Below are 24,654 nucleotides of genomic sequence, written 5' to 3'. Positions count from 1 at the left end.
AGTACAGAGCTTTCTGAACAGGCTCACTGCAGCTTTTGATACATAAAGTAACCACATGATCACGGCTCACCTTTTTCTTTGTTTCCCATCTCCTCCGCAAAGTTCAGAGAACCTCTCCAGGGTTTAGGTACCATTCTTTATCCAAGTCTGCTACTGAATGTATCTAATTAGTTATTATAATGTCTTGTGCATCACCACAAGTGTGGCCCTTTCTATGGTGCTTCTCACTTAATAAAAACCCTTCCAGATTATTTTCTTTATGGTTCGCTTTCCTTTACAATCGGGGAACCGAGATGAACACAGATTTAAGCTTAAATTGTCATTAACTTTTTTGTGGGTGATTTCCTTTCCCTAAAACTTGCTTCAATGTATTTTATGTTTCTCCATGTGCGTTATATGGTACTGGTTCGATAGTATATCACCATCCTCCTGATGGTGCCAGCTCTTCACTCACCTTTTACCATGTAACACATGGAGCAAAACAGGTGAGTAGTACTTGCATTGTCTCCTTGCATGCAAATTTGACCCCAAATACCAGCTTGTAGCAGCTGAGGGTACTGAGCTCATACAGCTTACAGAAGGTACTGCTTTTCAGTCCACTTACCGGCCACTTCCATCCTTTGTTGGAGATTTTTGTGTAGAATCTGTTTATTGAAGGGATGAGTGGAATTAATGCCTTTACCTAGGCAAGCTGAAGAGATCAATCAAGAGATTGCAGACTCTCAAGGCTCTGCCTCAGTCTTTATTCTAATTCACATAAACGTTATAAATTTATAAAATTTATAAGCAAATAAGTGCTTATTGAGTTCTGAATCTGGCTAGTGCTTGGTATCTGAGAGTGTCTTCCTATCCAATGCAAATTCATCTTTGGTGAGATTCTCCAAGCAAAACTTTCTCCACTTTCAGGTCTTGCTTGTCCTGTGCAATCCAGCTCCTCTTCTGAAATCCCTTTCTGAATGTGCAAATGGCTGGCCCCTTTTTTATTCTCTGCCACCTTCTCTCCTTGCTCAGTGCAAACACACCACAATATTATTTTCCAAAAATCTTATTGTTGCCTTTCTGACTGCTAGGGCTGACTGATAAGCACAGATTAAAAACTAGTCTGACTACACCACTGAGTGATTCTGCACATTGCTTGGAGCTGTGAGGTGGTGTGAGTACTGGGTGAGCTTCTCTGTGTTATGCCTGACCTTCCTACTCTGTTAATTGCCATTGGAGCTTGACAAAAGCTACTGCCAACTTTGCCACCAAAGCTTTCAAGTTCCCTGGAGGATTTATCTTTGGGAAAATATAACCTGAATGCATCAGCTTCAACTGAACTTGTTTCATGTGAGCTAAGGGGTTAAAGGAGTGCATGTTAGTTTATTAAAAAAAAATAGAAAATGCACAGGAAGAAAAAGAAACTACAATGATACACAGGTCCAAATCCTACTTGTGAACCTATTTTTTTTCTTATGTCCATGTTCAGACTAACCTACTCTTCCAGCAATGTCTCCAAAATGGAGCAAGCAGAAATGTTCAAACATCTCTCCTTGCTCCCCTGTCCTGGAACACTGTCTGCAAACTTCCATTATGTTCTTCAGGTAGTACATTTCTCATATGTTAAGGATCTGTATTATTCTAGGGTAATTTGTAACATAGGTAACATTTGCTTCTTCATTGTATCAGGCTGGGTATTCTTCAGAAACCATGAGGGGGCTAAAAGTAGCATAGATGTCGTGAGATGTCAAAGTGCATTTTCTAGGCCACCTTTTTTCCTCTTTATTAACTGTAGGAGCTCTTGGTACCAAATCCACATGGGAGAAGGGGACCTGGACATGGGGGCAGTTTGTGAATGTAGCAAAGCAGGGAAAAACAGTAGCAGCAAGAGTATTGTGACACCTGAAATAGTCCAGATGATATAACTTTTGAAGAACCTCCTATATCTACTCTTTCTGGTAAAAACTGAGCTTTTTGGATCCCTGGGCAATGGGATTGATCTCATTTGAACTCATTTTAGCTGTTCCTCTAGACACATCAATAATACTGTTAGTTGGCTTTATTTTCCCTAACAAAGAACTTCTGTTAGGCAGTGTTAAAGTGATCCATCCATCACCTCAAGCATCACAGCAATAAAGGGAGTGGAGCAAAAGCCACTGTCAAGTATCATTTAGTGGAGTTTGCTGGTGAACAAGGCACCAATGTATGTAAATACTTCTGCTTCTGCTGAAGCTACTAGGACTGGACTCCAAAATCTTCTTAAAATATTGTTCCTTCTATACTTGGTTGAATGCTCTTCCGTTATTCTTCTGGAGCTATCATGGAGCCTCCTGTTCTTTGTTATAACTTTGGAAAGGAGGCAAAGTATACATCTTTCACTGCCTGTGCCTAACAGGCAGTAACTGAACTATGAATATACATACTTTTTGTGTCTTCAGAGTAATGCTGGACTGATGTTTCTGTGGGCTGCTTTTGGCTGGGGCAGAGCTAATTAGCTACTATGGAGCCTTGTTTTGGATTTGTGCTGAACACAGTGTTAATCATATTCCATACCATACAGCATCATTATCAGGATATAAAGCTGTGGGGAGAACAAAAGGGGAGACATTCAGAGTGATGGCATTCGTCTTCCCAAGTCACTGGTACACTTGATGAGCCCCATTCTGGAGGTGGCTGAACACCTGCCTGGTCACAGGAAGCAGCAAATGAATTTCTTGTTTTGCTCTCTTGTGTGTGCAGTTTTTGCATTCCCTATAGTTTAAGAGGCAATATTATTAACTCACTAGACAATTTAGTCTTTATCTCAGCCAATGAGTTTTCCTCATTTCGCTGATTCTCTCCCCAGTTCCGCTGAGGGAAAGAGCAGCCAGACGGAGCTCAAGTAGTTTGGCGAGGAAACTGCTTGAGGGGAAGAACAAGAGGAGAAATGCATCAAATACTCTCTGCTACTTGAAATCAGAGGCTGCAATGCCAGCAGAAGCTGTCGCGGAGAGCAGCGATACCCTCTGCCGGCAGGGAGGCTGCTCCGGGAATGCTACCGGAGCCGGTTTTGTTTCGCGGAATCACAGAATTATTCCCGTTCAGAGGTAATCCCCCTCAGCCCCTCCGCCCTCAAGGCACGGTCACCTGGAGCAGCTGACACAGGAACGCATCCGGGTGGGTTTCAATGTCTCCAGAGGGGGACACTCCACGCCTCCCACAGGCAGCGGTTCCAGAGCTGTGCCACCCCTCAGTGTGAAGAAATTCTTCTTAATATTGCGGTGGAACTTCTTGTGTTTTAGTTTATGGCCACTGCTCCTCATCCTGTCGCTGGGCACCACCGAAAGCAGTCTGGAACCGTCATCCCCCCAGGCACCCGCCTTGGAGATATTTGTATGCATTAAAGAGATCCTCAGTGTTCTCCAGACTAAACAGGCTCAGCTCCCGCTGCCTTTCCTCACACGGCAGACATGCTCCCACACCATCCTCATCTTCACCTGCTGGACCCCTCCCGTGGTTCCCTCTTTATGCTGAGGATCCCAAAGCTGGACACAGCACTCCCAGCTGTGCCTCACCAGGGTAGGGCAGGGGGGCAGGGTCCTCTCCCTCATGCCGTGCCGTGCCGAGCCGTGCCGAGCCGTGCCGAGCCGAGCCGAGCCGAGCCGAGCCGAGCCGAGCCGAGCCGAGCCGAGCCGAGCCGCCCCGCCGCTCCGTGTCCCGTCCCGCGTCCCGGCGCGCGGCGTTATCAGCGCGCTCGCGGCGACCCCGCCCCGTATCGCCCATTGGCCACCTGCGATCACCTGAGCGCGCCGGTCCCGCCCTTTGCCCCGCCCCATTGGTCACCGCTCCGGCTGAGGCTCGCACCGATTGGCCTCAGGAACCGCCGCTCCACCGCCCCCCTCGCAGAGCGGCCCCGCCTCCGCCGCTTCCCTGCGTCCCGGCCTCCGCCGCGTCGGGATGAGCCGTGCTTCCCCATGGAGACCAAACGGGCCGAGATCCCCAGCAGCGTCCTGGACGACCTATGCAGGTACGGCCGTGGGGCGGGGGCGGCCCCGGGGCTGCGGTGCCGATGCTGCCGGAGGGCGGGAAGGGCGCCTACCCATGCCCGGTGCCCCGCGGGGCTCGGAATGTTCGGGACACTGGGGGGGTGCGGGGCCACCCGGGCTGAGGGGCGGCTTTGGCCGTCCCGAGGCGGCCGGGAAGCGGAAGGACGAGACTCGCCCCGTTCCCCTCATGCCCGAGGCTCCGCCCTCCCGATGGAATCCGTCCTGTAAGGGCGGGAAGGGTGCCCGCGGCACCTTCTGGACCTGGTGTGGGGCTGCTCCGGCGGTGGGCCAGGAGCCGAGTGCACGGGGGAAGTGGAAGAACATTATTTGTGGGGATTTCTTGTGGGGTTTGGGCCGGAAAAGGTAGGACTGCGTCGGCGGTGTTTTCCGCGAAAGAAGAGCTGGTAGTGTGGGGCTGGCCTGACGTGTAGCCCAGCACTGTTGTGGTAGTTGCTGCTCCGAGGTCTAGTTTCATGTGGAAGGGGTGGCAGAGAGTCCCTTCTGGTGACTTACCTCTGCTAGAAGGGAAGGTGCCAGCGGACGGAAAGGGAAGAGCCACAGGGACACCCTTCGGTCTGAAGCTGCCCTCTCCTGCTTGTCTGTTCTTTCAGAGTGAAATGCTTTCCTTGTTCCAGGGGCTTTGCGTTTGGATTTTCATAAAGCGTGATTCTGTGTTCTTTAAAAGGGGAAAGTTGGATTTTCCGTGTATGGTCTCCACGTCTGATCATCTGTGGTGCAGCCCTTCAAACTTTGTAATTTGTCTGTCATCCTCAGAATGTAATGACACAAACTGCACGTTATATTTGGCATGAAGGAATCCTTCTATCTTACCACCTCCAAGGGACTCCTTATGACTTATTTATGTAAAAGAGGGAAAGGTTAGTGAAGACGAAAGATGCTCCATTTACTGTAATTACGGTTTTCAAGTGAGTGAAAATGTTCAGAAGTGAGAATACCGCAGGAAGATAGAATTATCCTACTCAGTATTGTTTTGCACTTGTCCAATGCAAGAGTCAGAGTTTGTGATAGGCATGTAAATTTTCAATTCCTTAAATGTGGCCTCTGAAGCATGTTTGTGTTTCTATTGTGTCTCCTTTGGGCTCCCTGCAGAGAGAGGAGCTTGCCTTTCTGATCTCTGCTCCCATATGACACAGGATTTAAGACTTCAGAAAATCCAGAGGGGAATTGCAGTGATTACAAAATTGATACAGCCTGCTAGTGTCACTTCCGTGGAGTGACTGATAGAAGGGCACATGAGTATTTGAATCTTTCGTTATAATAGGGTCAGTTCCACTGCCTTACTATGTTTCTTTGAGGTACTGTCATCTTCTATCTTTGAAATGGTGTTTCTCCAGACTAAACAGGCTATTGTGAAATAACAAGTCACAGGTATCCATGTCAGTTTTCCATGCTGCCTCGTGCTGTGGAGTTGTTTAACTTCGTAAAGAAGTGGAGGTGCAGAGATGTGCTAATGTGGGTTTAGCAGCTTCTTGATACTCCTTTTGTCTTGTAAACAAGTGCTGTCACCCTATCTTTTGACTTCAGGACTGTGGTTGTTTCATCTTTTTCAAGTTACCAGATGTTCACCCAGCCACACACTTCCCCTCTCCAAAAAGCCTTTGAAGAAAGCTTTGAAAAAACAGCTTTTTCTTCATCCTTGTTTTTCCCAGGGAAACTTCATGTCAGCTTCATCCTTTCAGTCTCTGCTGTCCTCTACCTCCTCCCCTGTGAGCAGCTCAGAGGATGGGGAATGGGGGTTGTGGTCACACACACATCCTCTCTGCTGCTCCTTTGCTCTTATGCTTTGCCCCTGCTGCAGTGTGGGATCACTCCTACGGGCTGAGGCTCCTTCAGGACATAGCCATCTGCTCCAGCACCTGATCCTCCACCGGCTGTAGGGTGGACATCTCTTCTTCGTCTTTCTTCTCCAGTTTTGGTGTTTGCGCTGCTCTTTCATGCCGTTTTTTCACTTCCTCTGCCTGTCTGGTATTTTTGTCCTTAAATACACTTCCCCACAGGCACCACCATCTCAGCTGCTGCCTTCAGCTGTGTCCCACAGTGTGTCCAGCATTATCCCATCACTGCCAGGACCTGGCACTTGCACCTAGAACAACGTAGAAATGCCTGTTGTTAGCACTTCGGTCACTCCAAGTAAATTAGGAGTTAACTTTTTGATTAATAAGTATTGTTCTACTTGTTCTCTAAGCCTAATGCCTGGCATGTTCTTACTCCTCTTTGATACTGCTGCATATTTTTTCTTTAAATTTATGTTTCAGTTGCTGTACTGGGGCAAGAAAATATCAACTAGATGTGAAATAGACTTCTAAGTTTTTATCTTAGTTACAGCAGCTTTATAGATAAGGGGTCTTTCCAGCAGTCATAATAGAGCCTTCAAAAGAAGTTGGGAGTGGCAATGCCAATTGAAAATGGGAAGTGGTAAAATGTTGATGTGGATAAGGTTGTTAGTGCAGGGGAGAATTGTAGAATCATAGAATATTTTGGGTTGAAGGGACCTTAAATATTATCTCATCCCAGCCATAAGTAGGGACACTTTCTAGGCTAGGTTGCTTCTGAACACTTCCAGGGACAAGGCATCCAAAACTTCCAGGGCAGCATGTGCCTCATGACCCTCACAGTGAAGAATTTTTTTCCTGTTATCTAAATCTACCCTTTTTCTCTTTAAAGTCTTGTCCTGTCACGATATGACATTGTAAAAAGCCCCTCCTGTCCATCTCTCTCCTAGTCCCTTTTAGGTCCTGGAAGGCCTCACTGAAGACTTGCTCCAGCAGGTCCCCATCCTCTTTTATCGCGTTTCCAATATCTGGACACAGCACTTCAGGTGAGGTCTCACCAGAACAGAATAAAGGGTGAGAATCACGTCTCTCAACCTGCGGTGCACAGTGTTCCATCAAAAGAGTGGGCTGGGAGCTCACAGTGTCAGCTTATGTAAAGATTCTCATCCACCAACACCCCAAATCCTTCTCTCCAGAGCTGCTTTCCATCCATTCTCTGATCAGTCTGCCTTTACATTGTGCTTGGAATTATTCCAGCCCAGGCACAGCACCTTGCACTTGGCCATGTTGAAATTCCTGAGGTTCACACAGATGCCCTCTCAGGCCTGCCAAGGTCTTTAAGGGTATCTGGCCAAGGCCCTTTTTCAGTATGAAAACAGGATAAGAAGATGAGAAATCCATAAATAAGGCATACAAGGCTACAAACACAACAGAAGAATGATAAGGAAGGCAGTGGTGAAAACCAAACCTGGCTATTGTTTGATATGGGGAAATAGGAATGTTCATTCCAGCAAGTTTATCTGAGTATGAACCTGCTCTTGGAAAATAGGAAAAAACTGGAGAAAACAGGATGAAAAAAATACATAGGCACAGACCTAAGAAATCAGAAATTGACACAATGACAAGAAAAAAACATATTAATCGTGCTCTTTGACCAGCTGCCAAGAAACCACAGGCTTCACTCCCAGGAATATCAGCCTGGCCTTGGTATCTGGTAGGGCTTTAGACCTGGGAGGATCCCACACTGGGTTGTGAGGAGTGCCACAGGAAAAGAGAAGAAGGAAGGGACAATGCAAGGGTAGGCAGAAAGGGGTGTAAAAAGAGGCTGGCTGTAAAACTGGGCAAGTTAGTGCACTTCTCTGTCTGACCCTTCTGCCCAAGTATCACAGACTGTCCTATCTTACATCTTCCTAATAAGTATTTATTTTTGTCTCTACCCCCTGCATATGTGTACTGCAAGGATGAAGTGCCAGTTACTCATGGGAGCTTCGTGTGAGAGTGAGCAAGGTGTCAGCTGCTGGAGTGAGGGAGCAGATCTCAGTGCCAGCCACTCCTAAGGGAAGGGGTCGCAGTTCCCAGTGTCTGGGGTAGCAGTGATGAGTGTCCTGCAAACCAGCTTCTGTGGGGCATGTGGTACAAGTTTGGAGAGTGAGTGGCAGAGCACAGGCAGCTACAGGAGAACTGTGGGTCACAGCCCATGTGCTGGGTGGGAGTAGGGGACAGGTGTCTTCCCCAGACCTGTCGTGCATGTGTTCTCACTAGCAAACTTCAAACTGGACCATCTGGTTGGGCAGGGACCTGTGTGATGGGTGTGAGGGTCTGGGATTTGGGCAGGGCTATGGGGTGGAAAAGGAGACCTGTACTAGTACTTGTGGGACCTGTGAATATGCCTGGAAGCCTGGGGAATGTCAAGTGTGTGCCTGCACCAGTGCCTTCTGCCTCTGTCCTCCGCCAGAGTGCCTTGGAGAGGCAGCCAATTGAGATCCTGTGACAATTCATACTTGACAGGTTTTAAGTAAAGATACAGTGTTTCTGCTTTGAGCAATGGTATTATGCACTTTTAGAATTTAGCTGGTGGCACTCAGGAGCTGAATGGGAAAGATCTCCGTTGAATGATTAAGTTCAGTGGGGTGTATGACCTTAAATTAAAGGAACTTAAAGGAAGTTTTGCTTTTGATATAAATACATAAATAAATAAAGTTTCTTCTGCTTAACTAAAATGAGCTATCACACAGTACTGCTTAAACTTTTATCTCAGTGACTCTTTTCTGTACCAGTATCTAGGCTAAATCCAATTGTCTATGTTTGATTTCAGACTGAGAAAATGAGTTGAATTTTAAAATCTACATACATTATTGGTTTACTGTGGTTTTAAGTGAAAATATATAACTGTGTTCAACTTGTGTCCTGAAAGAAAATGCACTGAAACATCTTCAGAGTTTGCAGATCTTCTTCAATGGACTTGTAAAAATGCTTTAATTTTTGTGACATAGCCATTTAAGTAGGTTATCTTGACACTCCCTGTTTTCACAACAGTTAATTTACTTAGTATATTGTAATTGATGTTTCTGAAAGAACATAAAAATCCATTTTCCTTCTTGACTTTAAAAGCTGTATTTTACTTTGTAAAAACTTTTTACTGTCCTTGTGGAATACGAGGGAGCTCTGGTAATCTTCTGGTATGTGCTAATGGATCAAGAATTGTACTGTTGCAGTGTTTGTTGTTAGCTGTATTTAAATCAGTAGATTTGGCTAATCTTGTTCTTTTTATTTCCTGGCAGCCGATTTATTTTGCACATTCCAAGTGAAGAGAGAGACAATGCAATCAGAGTGTGTTTTCAGATTGAACTTGCCCATTGGTTTTATTTGGATTTCTACATGCAAAACACACCAGGATTACCTCAGTGTGGGATAAGAGACTTTGCTAAAGCTGATATCCTTTTCATTATTCTGATTATTTTCTGTCTCGGTGGTAAAGCGCAAACTGAATATTGCTAACAATATTTATTGAATGGTAATGCTATGTGTTAATGATTAAGTTAGTGTTGCTGGGTAAGTGATGTTACTGAGTTCACTGCTTCAATAATTTTGTGTCACCCACAAAAGAACTGCTTCTTTTAAAGAACTATGGAAAATGATCGGTTTTTGATGTTTGAGGATTTTTCCTCATGGTTGCATTTTGCATGCTAGGTTGGTTTCAGGGCTGAGCTGTTGGTGCTCTTCAAACTGAACTCCACAGTTTAATTAATTTTCAAGTAAATAGTGACTTAAATGTTAAAGTAGTTGAAGGTGGTATGTGTTCCCCCATGGGAAGTGGTATTTTTTGGAAGTTTCTGTAGGGTAGAGACTGCATTTTTAGTGAATTCAAATGGTTGGCCTCTGCTTTTTTTGTTGCTTGCAAGGGCTGCTGGAATGTGTACTGTCTAGTCCTTGCTAGAGAAAACTTTGTGGCTCTCATCCAGCAAGTGTTTTTGTTTTAACCTTTTCCCATATGTTCTTGATGCAAGATTGGAATATTGCTTCTAACTTTGAGGGTAATATTATCCATGGTTTCACTACACAACATACTTGTCTTTTAGTTTCATAATATATATTTACTTTGAAACACTACAGCTTTTAACAGTAAACTGTAAAAATATGGTCATATTATGTTGGTTGATGTTATGCTGTTATTTTATGAATGCTTTTAATTATAAGTGTATTTTCAGGCCAACAAAATTATCCTAGTAATTGTAGGCAGTGCAGAAAAAATGCAGTGTAACAGATGTTATATGTTCATTACATATTTCCCTTTCCAGCCCGTATTTGCCACAGATATTAATTCTGCTCTGGTGTATTTTTTATTCTGCTGTGAAGTATTCTTTATTGGTAGTATAATATATGTAATATATAAAATTAATACTTTTATTAAGAATTTGCAGATTTTCTCTAAAAATTTTAGAGTTTTAGAGGTTGTTTATATTTTCTCTGCATGGTGACTTTTGATAAAGTGTATTAGAATTTAGATTTCAGTAACTATATGACATTAAAAAGAGTTGGGGTTTTTTTGCATAGTAAATACTGAAGGATTTTGTGCCATAATCTTAACAAATAATTGTGGCAAAAATTTATTCCCATTTATTTAAAGCACAAGGAACTGATTTTTTTTCTGTCTTGCTCACTTCAAAATTGAGAAAATGTGTTTGCAACTAATACATATTCAAAATAACTATTATGGGTTAGGGGTTTTTTGTTTTGTTTTTTGGTGTCTTTTTTGTTTGTTTGGTTTTGGTTTTTTTGTTTCTTGGATTTTTTAAAATTTATTTAGATTGCTTTGTATAGGAATTGCCAAATTACTCTATGCACTCTGACTTTTAGTGTTTGGTAATGGATTATTCATCATATTTTTTTACTTCTGAGAGAATATATCTTGAAAGAACTTAGGGGAGGGAGTGCTTATTCTAAATTTTGATATCATTTGTATTCAGTATGTGCTTTGGAATTGGCTGCTTAAGTTTATCTTCCTTAATATGCTGCTATACTCTTCAATCACTGCCCTTTTTTACTGCCTCAAGGTGAAGATGTACAAAAGGTTTTAGAGGAATGGAAAGAATACAAAATGGGAGTGCCAACCTATGGTGCAATTATCCTTGATGAGACACTTGAAAATGTAAGTATGGAAATAGTTGTGAAGGACTGTCTAGAGGGAGGGATGACATATACTGGCAGAAGTAATTCTTTGTTGTTTACATTTTTCTTCTGAAGAAATTTGCATTCACTGTCAGATTCACAGAGATCTGACAGTTACTTGATATTGGTAACTGTGTACAGAAATATAATATATGAGACAGTAAACACACTTCTGCTTGCTTTCCTTCTCAGTTATTTTGTTTTTTTTTAATTCTGAGCTACATGATGCTGTGAAAATATTCACAGTTCTTGAACTGTGAACACAGCAGAACACAGTGTGTTGCTAGAACACAGCAAACGTAGTGGTTTCCTTCCATGAGGCTAACATAGTCTTTCGGAGAACGAGGGAATGGTGGAAGGAAGACATCTAATGAAATTGGTTAGAACACCTGTGTGTTTGACAGCTGCATTCCCTTGTATTTTGTAGGTTCTTTTGGTTCAGGGCTATTTAGCAAAATCTGGTTGGGGATTTCCAAAAGGGAAGGTAAATAAAGAAGAGGCACCTCATGACTGTGCTGCTAGAGAGGTAAGTTATATCCATTCCTTTAAGATAAATAAGTTAAATTTTGCTGAAATCAGGATATATTTCTTGGGTGAAAAGGCACTTTACTTACTTAATCCCAGTATTGAAATCATGTAAATAAATAGTCTGTTCTTGCAGTCATCTTCTGATGTACCTACCTTCTGGTGCCTTTCTGAGTTCCAAAATGGTAATCAAGGTTGAGGTTGTATAAATTTAAAAAAAACAAAACAAAAAAACCGCCAGGTTTATGTTTCACTTTTTTACACTAATGTGCTAAATGAAGTGAGTACTATTTTTAAAGTTCTCTGCTGAACTGTGAATTTACTTTTAAGTATTACTTGTAGTGCTTGGGAAAGCTTACGTAACTTACGGCTTTTGGCATATTAATTTCAAGGATCACCGTAACTGTAAAAACATGGAGGAATGGGAATTTAGCCTATATACACTGGTCTATGTAAAGAAGCTAAGGACCTAAATTGGAGGTTGTAGAATTTTATGTAAAAATTGTGAAGAACTTTACTTTTCTATTGTTCCAGTTATGCTGGAACAAGATTCAATGTATATGACAACTAGAATCTGAAAAATAAAATAATCTATGGTATTTATTGCCCCTGGAGATCTAGATATGTAGTGAAGTTGTATATTCAAAATGGCTTGTAAAAGAATATTACTGATACAAATTCAGTGTTCATTCAGCATAATACATCCAGAGCATTTGAGAGAGAAAATTAAGGTGAGGGAAAGTAGTATGAAGCATTTAGTGTTCTTCGGTTGGACTGAATATGTATATGAGATACCACAGGGTTTTGGGGTTTTGTTTTTTTTTGTTTGTTTTAGGTATACCTATCAAGAATAAGCTAGAGATAGCTGCTTCAAGAAGGAGTTACATGAAGTATGTCTTCCTCTTTACTTCAAGTTATGCCAGCAAAAGCATTAAAGGGGACACAGTTATACTGAGGAAAAAAATCTTTTGATGGTGTTGTTATTTTGAAAAATCAATTTAGATTTCACTAGTGAACAGCACTGTTGTTATCATCTCTATTCTGTCAAGTTAGATTGCCATTGTGGATAGACTGACAATTTGTTTTATATCTGAAATAAATCTTTCACCTTCTTTCACTGGAGTCAGAACAGATCTGAAAACAGTAAGATGCATCTCTGTAAAATCTGATTGAAGAGGTCTTCACTTGGCAGTGCCTACAGAGTTTGGTAGTATTTCAGAAGTTGAAGAGGACTAACCCTATCCATATTAATAAATTGCTACATGAAGGTGTAATAGAATTGTTGCAAGTTGTGTTACAGGTCTGCCATCATAGAGGAATCTAAAGCATGTAGATTTCTATTTCTGAGCAAACATCTATATATAAAGGCTTGTTTTTCCCAGCAGCTTCATGGATATATCTGAAAAATAGTCATTGTTTCACTTGTGGTAGTAGGTTGTGAAAGGATAATAACTCTGAATACAAACACACTGATTTCATCTAAATCCTTCTCAGGTGTTTGAAGAAACTGGGTTTGACATAAAAGATTATATCTGCAAAGAGGACTACATTGAGCTACGAATTAATGATCAGTTAGCACGGCTGTACATCATTCCAGGAGTTCCCAAGAACACGAAATTCAACCCCAAAACTAGAAGGGAAATTCGGGTATGTGCTGCCTTGTTTGAGTCTATAGGAACTTAGCAGAAGTTGATTTTTAAAGCCAGAAGTCTGTAAAATAATGAACCCGCTAAGCACAATGAACACCTCAAATGCAAGGTACCAGTGGCATCTCTGCACTGTAGGGTTTTGTGTTGACTTCTTGCAACTCATCTGCAAGTCTGATATTTGACCATCTTTCTGACATCTCCATTCATCATGAAAAGAGAATAGAGCATGCTGCTAAAATACAGTTCTCCTTTTCTTGTAGGTGGTGTATGCATTAATAATTTTGTATTATTCGTACTTACAGATGCATATGTAACTATATATTCTCAAGTTGTAGTTATCAGTTGGAAAATGCAAAAGCCTACATATCAAAAGGACAAACTAAGGATTGTTTTCTCTCTTTTATGGCTAATACTCTCCAGATTTAAAAAATAGTATATTTTAAGGAGGAGGTTGGGATGGGGACAGGAAAAGGGAATTATTTTGGATGTATTGTGTACCATTAGGCTTTTAAAAGGTATTGTGAAAAGGAAGGGGAAAGGCTTAGGTAGCAACTTGTTGGAATCTTTTTCTGTGGTGTCTATAATCTTTGAAGTTTGAATATTCTTTTCTTTTATGGCAATTCAGTTTAAAACAGCTATATTTCCATGCAGATTGTGTCACTGAACAAGGCATCTTGCTTTCTAAATGGGAAAGTATTTGACTGGACAAGACTTAATTTCTTGCATTAGATACCTGTTTTTTAAAATATGACATAAGGTGAATTTTGAGGGTTTTTTAAAATATACAGTAAATATTGTACTTTGTAGGACACTGATCAGAGTTCTTGCAATGAGAGAGTTTTTAAGTTTTGTCTCCATCTATCTAATGCCACCAGGCAGGCTGGTTTTGTACTCTCTGTAGAACTATATTGAAAACTTGGGTTTGTAACTTATTTCCATACTTTGAATCTTGTCTGGACCTGGGGCTTTTGGAGAAGATTCTGTGATAGCAAATCTCATGTGGATTCTTCTACACTATCTGTGGTCAGAATTCCTGATTTTGTTCCCCTATTCTGCAAAGTAGAGAGTTTTAACGATTAAAATTATAATGTATAAACAGTAACACAAATCCTATTCTATCTCCATGGTTTTTTTCTTTTATAACAAAACCTGAAACTTTCTGTCAAGCTAAACAACCTTCTTACTTTTCAATGGGTATTGGTGGTCCAGTATTGATAGCATTTTAAGTAAAATTTATTGAGAGTTACTCAAAGTCTGTACACTGTGTGCAGTGGTTTGGTTAGTTTGTTTATGAAGCTCTTTTTCAGAATTTAGTTGATGATGAATACCTTTCATATTTTAGGTGCAATATCATGCAATGAGTTTGTGCAGTAACATCTGCTACTGTAGTGGCAGTCAGAAGAGTTAATTAAACTTTAGTGAAAAATGCTGTTGTGGCCCATTAATTTAAGTCTTCCATGGTAATTTTTTAATTAAGGGAAATAATTGTGGCTGATAACATTTGTAACATTCTGCTAAAGCTACAATAGAGGGTATTTTGATTTTATTTCTTGTTTTTCTAGAATATTGAGTGGTTTTCCATTGACAAATTACCATGCCACAGAAATGACATGACCCCAAAGTCCAAGCTGGGTTTGGCACCTAACAAATTTTTTATGGCAATTCCCTTCATCAGGTATGTTTGAGATGAGGCAAATGCTAGGCCGGGGTATTTCAGGCAACTTTAAATTCTTTAGATTTGTTTTGGTAAGTAGATGTTTTTGTACTTTTTCTTGCTCACAGGCCATTGAGGGAATGGATTTCCCGAAGAAATGGGGACTCCTCAGACAGCGACAATGGTTTTTCATCTGCACGGAGCACACCCTCTAAGCCCAACTTGGAAAAAGCTAGGTAAGAACCAGGTCAGTTTAACATCTCTATATTCTTTCTTATAAAACACTGGTCATGCAAATTTGACAATATGACAGTATTATACAATTACAATTATACAGTAGTGCTTTGTCCTTTTCTCTTTCTCCAAGGATTTGTGCTCCAGTAATAGGTAAATAAAATAAAACAAAAAGTGTAGACTTTAATCATAGGATTGTAAGTAAAATGAGAACTTAATTAATGTCATGATTCACAGGTGTCAGAACTGAGATTATTTCTTCGGTCTTGTTTGTGGGAATCAGAAAAACCAGAAGGTAAAGCAAGTAGATAACTTCCCAGTGCTTCAAGTTCAATATTTTTGGCACTTCTGCGCAGGAAAAGTAGGACTTTCTAAAGCAGGACTGTAAAGTACTCTAAGAAGTGGCTAGCTAGATAAAACCTGTGGGAATGAGGGGAACAAGTGCTGCTGGCTTTAGATTCAGCTGAGTGAAAAGTGGTAGAGCAAACTTTAAAACTTGTAGTCCCTATGAGAAGACTTCAGCAATTTGAGCCAGGGCAACATCAATGCTGAGAACAACAGGACAAATGTTAAAGTGGACATAGGTTCTTGTCTGTGGAGAATACAAATGGCAGTGAGCATTATTAGAGTTCCCAGACTAGGTTACTTAAGATTGTCTTCCAGCTTGTTCTCTAAAAGCAGAAGATTCTTTCATACTTGTCTTCTACTCTCAGTAGATTTGAAATTGTGTTGTAAACTGTCTTTGTTTTCCTGTACTAGATCCAAAATCCGCTGTAGTCAACAGGTGTTTACAGATGGCTTTTCAGGAGAGTATTTGGTGAAGCCAAAACAGCCACAGAAGCCATATAATCATCCTGAGGTGTCTGAAGTTTTGAAAATAAAGGTAGGTTGTTTCTTAAACAAGCTTATGCATCTGGAATATTTAAAACACATATCTTTTTTCATAAGAGTTTCCTCTCTAGGACAAAAATAGTGAATTTCATCACCACAGAGTGCAAAAATAGAAACATGGAGTGGAGCAATATTCTTGGGAATACTTTGATTTATCTCACACCAGAAGTGGTAATATCGGGTAGTAATTGTGTTGTTTCATGTACAGATAGTAATTAGTACTTGCTATTTTGGTATTATCTCTAATATCTGCCTCAGTGCATGGAAACTCACTGAACTGAATTAATTGTGTAATAATTCTGTCATAGTGCAAGAGAGAATGTATAACAGCTGATGCCCCTGTAGCTTGAGTGCATGTTTGGCTAATTTCAGTGGGCTTCAGTTTTTCTACAAAAGAAAAATTTAAATGTTTTGAAATTACTTGGAGGGAAGTTTTATTTATTAAGTAGGAAATGTCAATGCAATGATGAACAATTCTGCCATTTAAACTTTTCCCTCTATTTATTTTGGACTTAACAGCATAGTCAGAACCTGAGGAACAATGGCAGAAAGCAAAATCAAGACACTTCCAGCCAAAAGAAGCGAACAAATGGACTGCACAGTCAGCCAGTTAAGCAAAACCATACCTTGGTAAGAAACATGCAGTGGCTGTGTCATTAATAGAATCCAGTAATGCCTAACAAATGTCCAGGACAATGTCCTGCTAAAACAAAGTAGAGTGCATATTTATCAAGAGTATCTTTGATCAGAGTATTTGTTGTAGATGTATAACATTTCTTACAATGTATGCATTTACATCTATAAACAAGCATACTGATTTTCAAAGTTTGCATTTTTGAAGGAAGTAATTTTAGCTGTTGAAATTTGTCAGCTGTTTCAGTAGTACAGTCCTGCAGCTTTCCAGGTTCCTGTGATGTAAAAGCCTTCTGTGGTGTGTAGTAATAACCCAACGTAGTACACATTTATTCATGTGTGGTGCATTATTGTAAGCATAGGGTTTTGTTAAGTAACTCTTAAAAAGTGGTGATGCAAATGCTTATTATTTCCCATCTCCACCAAAAAAATGTTGAGACACAGAATTGGCTTGGATGCCAGAAACTCAGATAGTTTTTTAATCATACAGTAGAGTGCTTGCAGCAGTTTGTAAATTCCAGTATCACACTCTTTGCATGTTACCTTCCCTTGCAGTTACTAATTGTATTTGTCCAGGTCTTCCCAATGGGAGTAGACTTCACTGGGCTGTGCACCCTTTTATAGTAGAATGTGCTTTTGATTACCTTTTTCTTACGGCTCTTCAGTATAATTTGTTGGTTCTTTTGCAACAATAAGCCCACAGTTCTCCATGCAGTTCAGCTGGCTTGTCCAGGCTTTAGCTTTTCTTGTTTACAGGCTTTAAACTAGATTCTTTCCATTCTGGCTTGTGGTTATTGCCTTCTTTGTCTTATTGATGTAAACATACAGAAACTGTAAACTCATCCTAAAGTCCTCACTGCAGCAAGAAATGATTAGTTATGTTTGAGTCTGAGTGTAGAAGAGTGAATTGACTGCCCCAAAATTTGGATGGATAGGAAAAAACTGTAATGGTTATCTGTAAGATCTTCATGGAAACAACTGTTAATGCTCCACGGTTACTTTGTAGGCTCTTCACAGGCTTTTCTGACTATTTATCTTGTTCTGTTTCTCCTGTGTTTTCATGATGATCATTCTTTTGAAGTTTAAAGTATTTAGTCTCCCATTGATGATTTTCTGATGTAATTTGAAGGCGAGGAAACTCTTAATTTGCATAGAGTGCAAAGAAACATATTTTTTCTGTTTCAGTGTACTTACAGCAGCAATACCTGGGTTGAAAACAGCTCTTTCCCAGAGAGTTCTAAGTTTGTATCTCTAAAGCCTGTTAATTTAATTGGCACTATCAGCATTTTGCAAATACATTCCCCTTGCCTTTTTTGGGACAAGCTTATTGAAGAGTGGGCTTATGCATGCACAATGTTGATTCCACACTATCATATGCGAGACCCTTCCATCTTAAAACAGTTAGAAAATACTCAAAAATTTCCCCTAAAAGTCTGCATCTTAGAAATGTTATAGTGTCTGCTCTAAGGTTGCATGCTTCTGAAACACTTGTGGACTTAAAGCATGTTTGCTCCATCAAGTAATGTGACAGAAGTAATGCTGAGTATTCATACTCAGCATACAAATGATTCACACACGAGGTGTGTCAAAGCAAATATAACCAGCTTACCTGTTAGATGATGCTGAAATATAATGCCATTTCTTTGTCATAAAGTGTAAAATGTGTGGTTATTCTCTTCACCAGAAATGTGAAAAAAGGCTTAATCCAAGAAGACTTCAAGATAACTTTGAAACAGGCAAGTGCAGTCAGAATTTTCCTCCACTGTCCTGTGCTACAGGCTGAAGGCACCCAAATAGTGATGGTTGAGGGCTTTTCCTCATGCCAACCTTCCAAATCTTATAAAGCCATGTTTTTCCAAGGTAGTCTGAGGTTTTGTTCATTTTTTAATGAAATATTACTGTTTCATGTTGGTCTTGCAATCTTTCTCCTTAATTATAAAGACTGAGTGATACACCAGGTGGCTGAGTAAAAAAGTATCTAAAAGCTAGTTTAGAAAAACAGCATCTGAGTCAACACAGTGCTGGTAATTGAGTGTTGTTTCAAGGCTTTCTGTCCTGCTAGTATTAAGCTGCAGCAGAATGCACGCAGTTCTTTACTTACTGCTCAGGAAACTGTGCCATTTTTTTTTCCTCCTTACTGAAAAATGACTATTGAGAAGTGAAACAGTATTATATATGTAAAACTGGCTATTGAAAGTGTTTCCAGGTTGCAGTGAAAATTTATTCTAGCCTCTAGACAACTTGTAAATATGGCTGCTTGAATTACCTTCTTCTGTTTATGACCAAGCATACAGGTTTTGTTATAAATATTATAAATATTTATATTAATTTATAAATAAATATTAATTGAACATAAGTTTGAGGTATGGCTTTGTGTTGTTATTGATACTTTCATTGGCAACTGCCCATTTAAAATTTGTTTCATACTTTTTTCTCTTTAAGCAGAAGCAGCATATGAGATGTGTTGCTCCAGCGAAGACCCACTGCCAGAACATGTAGAGGGACATTCTATGGCATGCAATGGCCATTACAAATTTGCTTTTTCATCAAGAGCTTTCTTGAGTTTCAAGTTTGACCATGATGCCATAATGAAAAGTTTTGACCTCTGACAGCAAACTTACTAGGAATAAGAATCAGAACTTGCCTGTTGCAATTGAGGGGGTTTCTTATCCAGCCTTACTCTTTCTCAGGAGTTTTTTATTTTGTTTTGTTTGTTTGTTTTTAAATGCAATGCAGGGACTGACTGCTGGTTTGGAAGGGTTTGTTCTTTTTGCAGTATGGGGAGTGGCATAGTCAAGTGTTGCACTTTAAATGCAGTCTAGCCTTTGTCCACAAAAGTACCTTTCCAATGTTCAGTTCACTTGTTCCTAGCTGTGCATTAGAGGGCATTCTTTTTACTTGTGTTTTGGTTTTTTTTGTGGTTTTTAAATTTTTTGTTACTTTAACTTGCTGTGTGTTTTGTAAAATGTCATTGACTTTTTTTTTCAACAGTTGGAGTATACCAGCTTGCTAACCTTTTAACCGTTCTGATGTAAATTATTGGACTTGTTAGTCATTATTTTGTAGGACATTGCAATATTATGCAGTGGCAATGAAACTAATTCTCAGAGGACACCTCTGTCCTAGTGATTTTGAAACCAAGTTGCACATTTCAAACCTAGCCTCAGCCTGTCATGCTTTCTCTGTACTGATTGTTTGCCCCAAATATCTTCCCTTCTTCACACTGATAGTTTTTGTTGGCTGGCAATCACTAGTACTTGAGTCAATTCTATAGCATGTTGACTTTTTGTACGTACTCTTCCTTGGTCTTTGATAATGACACTCAAACTGGGTAAAACTCAGCCCTTCAAAGTGTCTAACTTAGTTCTTGTGCACTGCCCGCAGCTGCATAAGAAGTTACAAAGCAGCTGCTTGCAAAAAAAGAGAAGCTTAAGCTTGTCTGTGAGAGGTTACTTGTTTAGAATATATACTGAATGTAAATAAGCCTCTGTAGAACTTGCTGAGGAGGAAGGCAGGTGTATGGATAATAGAGGCATTTTGTGACACTGAACAGCTTAATCAGGCTTCCAGTAACTATTCCAAGGGTGTTCAGTATTGTATTTTGTGCTGTTGTCCTCAGATCTCTTGTGTAGTGTATTTGCTCTGTATATATCCAGTAGTATTGAATTGCACTTGCAGTTAGCATTTAAATGATCTAGCCTCAGTCATTTTCAGCTACAGTGCTTTCTTAGGTAAAACATGAAAGATGGGGTGGGGATGGAGGAGAGGAACAAAAAACCTGTAAGAGGTGAGGTGATGAGCTGTTTGTTACATCACCTTTAAGTCAGTGGGTTTTGAGCACGTGCGTTACAGTGGAGAGAAATGCACTGAAATAATTTGTCACAGCAGCTTGTGATGGCAAGCATGTCCCAGATTTAAAAATGGACTTTTCTCTAGAATAGAGGTAATTGATAACTTCATAGGTTGAATGAACTACACCCTTGTAGTGTATGTACATGCACTGAGTTTTTATGCAACTCATATATGTCATCCAAAACCAAAATCCTGGTCTTCCTTCAACCACCCTACTTCATATACCCTACCTAGTGTTTTCCTCAGAAATAGCTTTAGAACTTTCTCCTGGTTTATTCACCTGCCTGACACCAGGTGATTTGGAACTCTAATGCTGTAATAATTTTGGCCATGGGAGTGTTCCAACTTCTGTATCAGTCAACAGGAGAAATGGACTACAGCATCTCCTCCTTCTGGAGGACAGGGGTTCTGAGGGCCTTGTTTTTCAAGACCAAATTGTGAAATAGCTTGATCTAGTTTTGACTTACTTTTTTTTTTTTTTTCCTTTTTTTCTTTTTTTTTTCTTAAACATATCCAAAGGCCATACAATGACAAAGAAGAGTAATTGAGAAGGTAGGATAATGCTGGAGGAGGTTACGTTATTCAGCTTCAGGTGAAAACTAATCTTTAGTTACTTCTTTGTGTTATTTTAGTTGATTTCCCAGCAAAAGTGCCTTTACTCATGGTGAGGCAGAAGTTTGTATCATATCCTGAGGCTGCTACTGCCTGTGGAGTTAGCGGGACTCTCCTAAGGCATAATTTAATAACAGGCTGTGGAAATCTTTTTATAAATAAGTTGACTTTTCAGATAAATTAGTTATAGATCATTTAGTGCTCTGTGAAATAATGGGGATGTTGATGAAACAGTGAACTTGGAGCATCTGTCATCTGTTTGGGAAGTCCTGTCCCAGGCAAGAGGAAGTCTTTAGAACAATGGGAGCATGTCCTATGAACAGGAGATGCTGGCTGCCCTCTGTTTACTGTGTCATTTTTTTCTTCTTAGTGAAAGGTTGGTTCAGTGTAAGAGACATGGGCTGCTTCATTAAGCAACCCAAAGTGAAGCTTATACATATGTCATTGATTTTAGTAAACCTAGCCTTAATGTGAGTTGCAAATAAATGTGATAAATATGCAATAACTTACTTCTTTGTATAAGGGTACTGTTTCCTGTAGTAGCATCGCTTTCTGCTTTCTTAGTAAGGTTTATCCTAAAACTATGTAAGTGTGGTGGCATGTGATCCACTTGGTGGGCTCCATCATGCCCTGCACCATGAACATTTTGTTTACTGTTGTTTATGTTCTTACTTCACCATCCCTTTGTAATTGTATTTCTAAGTTTAGAAGTACTGTTTACATTATCTTCCATAAAACAGTGAAGAAATATCAAGTGAGATACAGGCTTTAGTTCTGTGAGTTTTTACTTTACAGGAGCTAGACACAGGGAATTAGGAGCTGTTTGCATGTCTGACTCAAGAGCTGGAGTCAAGATACTTGAAAAACAAACACTGTCAGTTTGAGAATGCTGCCATGTTAGGGGTTATTCAGATAATGAATGGTCAGTCAGTGTTCTTAGAATCAACTTGCAGAGTAAACAAATATTTAGCAAAAATACCTACAGCTGTGTGGTGCTAGGAATCTGGTACTAGTGTGCAGTTTCTAGTACGACATCAACTCCCTGCTTTAGAATGAGGTTTTATCATCTCTCCTCAGAATGCTTCTATACCTTGGACTGAAGAGTGGCCTGCCCAGTTAAGTGACTGGAGTGCTGCTCACTTCAGCTCCTTGATGTGTATCAATGATCCAGCTTTTGAAAGTAACTGTGTCTTGCATAGTTTGAAGTCTGGCAACAGTGGTTCTAGGAAGGAGAGGGGGAAAATAGCTTTATTTATTGCACAATCAAAGCATTATTTTTTAACACAATATAAATTCTTTAGACCAAACATTCATAAATAGTTTCTAATGACATTTTGGGCCTAATCACTGTTCCAGGCTTCTGTGCTGTGCTCCAACCTTCCTGAACTAATTTGGTGATTTGAGAACAATACTTAGTGATTTTCCTTCACCTACCTGTAGCTGTTATAGATGTAACAGTTTCTTTTAAAAACAAGGCAGGCTTTGGGTCTGGCTGCTTCTAACATACTTGCTCTCAGATTGTAATTTCAGATAAGAACACAGTTCTTCCAACCTTTACTTAATGTGGTAATTTGCTTTTGCACTCATGCCATTATGGTGTGAAGAGCAAAGAGTCCACATTAAGAAGAATCCAAACTCCAATATCCTGTGGTGCAATACAGCACTGCTGCTCCAGGGGTAACTGGCTACCCAGTTGTGAAGTCAGTGGGCTGTTTAATCCTCAGATACTTGGGTTTTGTTACAAATTCTGAGCAACAGGTTTCTCTTCCAGAGGTAAAGCCAGGTGCCTTCATATTTGAAGTTAGGCGGTTATATTCTAAATGTGTTAGGAAACTCATAGTTATTGAGAAGTAGTAGAGTAGTCTCTTTTGTTGATACTGATTTCTGTAAATAAACTGATTTTAAGTCTTGCACTGTAAATGTTAATCTGGTGCTTATACACAACTTCATAATTTCAAATTGTTTTTGTTATTACAATATTTCAGCTTTTGAAACAACCAAAATTATTTAAGATATGGTAAATTTATACAAACTAACTGAAGGTGCTTTTAAAGTAAATTAGACTTAAAAACTCTTCCATAATAGGTTTTTGTTCATATGCATTTATAGCAATAGTGTAGTTCAAGAATGGAAGTAGGCTAAATGCTAGTATTTGCACTGTTCTTAATCTCATATGTGAGCACTGATAGATGCAGTAGGATTTGTGCTGTGTGTGCATTTCACTTTTTCATGTAGCTTGTGAACTTAAAAGGAAGTCAACATTAAACAACGATGACATTGGCCATATTCAAGATTGTACCAGAGGAATTATTCTGGATTGGTAGCAGTACAATAAAACAAAATACTTGGGGTTTAACTTGTCTTTCTATTGAACATATTGGGTTCAGCAAGACTTAACTTTTTTGTACAGATTCAGCTTTACAGAAACCCTTATCTTTAAATTGTTCTCAGCTCTAGCTGCTTCTGGGGAGTCAAAAATTCTTTGAGTCCTCCTTCAGTTCTTCCAGGGAAAAAAGCACTTCCTTTTAAGTAATTGTTAACATTTCACAGAATACACAGAATGTTTAAATTTGGAAAGGTCTCTATGGATTTTACTGAAAACAGAGTATTTTGTCATTTCTAAGCATTTATATTGTTGATCAGAAGAACTAGCTTCTTGTTTCCAGTTTGGGTTACATTTCAGTGCCTTTAAGAAAATGATTACAGCTCATGGAGCATGAATCATTTTAAAATAAGGCATTCATAGCTTTTTACGAAAACACATTCTGCAAACAGACTTTTCTATGACACATTTCCAATGGTGAGAACTTCGCAAATTTTTCTTAAGCATGTTTGATCAAAATTACTAAACTGTGGGGATGAAATTTGTATCTTACTGGTTGGGTACATAATTTTGTTATGCAGAAAAAGTATGGAAAACTGCATGATTAAGAGCTCTCAGCAAATACTTCTCACGACAATACTTGCAACAGAACTTTACTGTGTTTGCATGGCACTGCAGTATGTGGAAGTTGAACTTCATCCCTGAGGAGCAGTTTAGCTGGGTTGCAAGGCACTTTTACCATTAAAAAGCAAAACAGACCCCCTGAAGAAGGTTGGTGGTTGTAATTCAGGCAGAATGCTTGATTGGTGTTCATGTTCCAGGACCCAGATTTGGGTATTGCTTCCAAATAATGACACTTTTCAGGGCAGCACTGCATGCCTCGCAGAAAACAGGAGCCAGTGCTTTGTGGTGTGGCTCAGGCATGAAGGGTTATGTCTTCCTCATGTTTGTTTAAAGCTCAAGAACTTGATCTGTTTTCCTCTGTGTTTTAAGTGGCACATTGGTGCTAATTAAGTAGAAAGTACGTACAGCTAAAGAGTTAAAATCATTACAGATTTTATTCAACTTCCATTATGTTCTTTTGAAGAAAGTTTGCATTAGTCAACTCTTCAATTGTATTAAGTAAAGTCTGTAACTACCTGTAACATCCACTGTACTGATGATTGTGATTTTGTTTGTTATGAATTGATTCAAAACTGAAGCACACCATTTAAGAGACTTTGACTAAGTTGACATTTTCTTCTATATTGTTATTTTTTCCTCTGTAAAGTTAAGTTACTTTATAAATAAACGTATTGAAGTACTGAAGTATGAA

The 24,654-nt window shown here is 39.8% G+C and overlaps 1 protein-coding gene and 1 long non-coding RNA gene across 3 annotated transcripts in view; one reads left to right on the top strand and one right to left on the bottom strand.

The window, feature by feature from the left end:
• The window catches only part of LOC147648076 (uncharacterized), a 7,197-nt gene extending 3,508 nt beyond the window's left edge, over window positions 1–3,689 (bottom strand). Inside the window, exon 1 of the long non-coding RNA XR_015280571.1 lies at window positions 605–3,689. This is a non-coding gene — a long non-coding RNA (uncharacterized LOC147648076). The remainder of the gene's footprint in view (window positions 1–604) is intronic.
• DCP2 (decapping mRNA 2) lies at window positions 3,429–24,654 on the top strand. Of its 2 annotated transcripts, none has more exons than XM_086868092.1 (11): window positions 3,429–3,985; window positions 9,079–9,230; window positions 10,819–10,946; window positions 11,394–11,492; window positions 12,986–13,138; window positions 14,703–14,815; window positions 14,923–15,030; window positions 15,788–15,911; window positions 16,439–16,549; window positions 18,237–18,288; window positions 18,998–24,654. In XM_086868092.1, the coding sequence occupies exons 1-11, from the start codon at window positions 3,429–3,431 to the stop codon at window positions 19,159–19,161; spliced, it is 1,761 nt and encodes a 586-aa protein (XP_086724218.1). In that variant the 3' UTR covers window positions 19,162–24,654. The 2 variants fall into 2 exon arrangements, with proteins under 2 accessions (XP_086724218.1, XP_086724219.1); XM_086868093.1 differs by having other exon boundaries at window positions 18,237–18,292.

Source organism: Cyanistes caeruleus, chromosome Z, assembly GCF_971803275.1.
Source record: "Cyanistes caeruleus chromosome Z, bCyaCae1.hap1.1, whole genome shotgun sequence".
Classification (NCBI taxonomy): Eukaryota; Metazoa; Chordata; class Aves; order Passeriformes; family Paridae; genus Cyanistes; species Cyanistes caeruleus.
The sequence above is the reverse complement of the archived record's forward strand: the minus strand, read 5'-3'. Positions and strand labels throughout refer to the sequence as shown.

Excerpts from the sequence above, each read along its gene's own strand:
- DCP2 (XM_086868092.1), top strand. The coding sequence starts at position 3,429 with ATGCTCCCACACCATCCTCATCTTCACCTGCTGGACCCCTCCCGTGGT. Across the intron at positions 11,493-12,985 it reads ATGACTGTGCTGCTAGAGAG|GTGTTTGAAGAAACTGGGTT; the intron begins GTAAGTTATATC and ends AATCCTTCTCAG. Across the intron at positions 16,550-18,236 it reads TTAAGCAAAACCATACCTTG|AAATGTGAAAAAAGGCTTAA; the intron begins GTAAGAAACATG and ends TCTCTTCACCAG.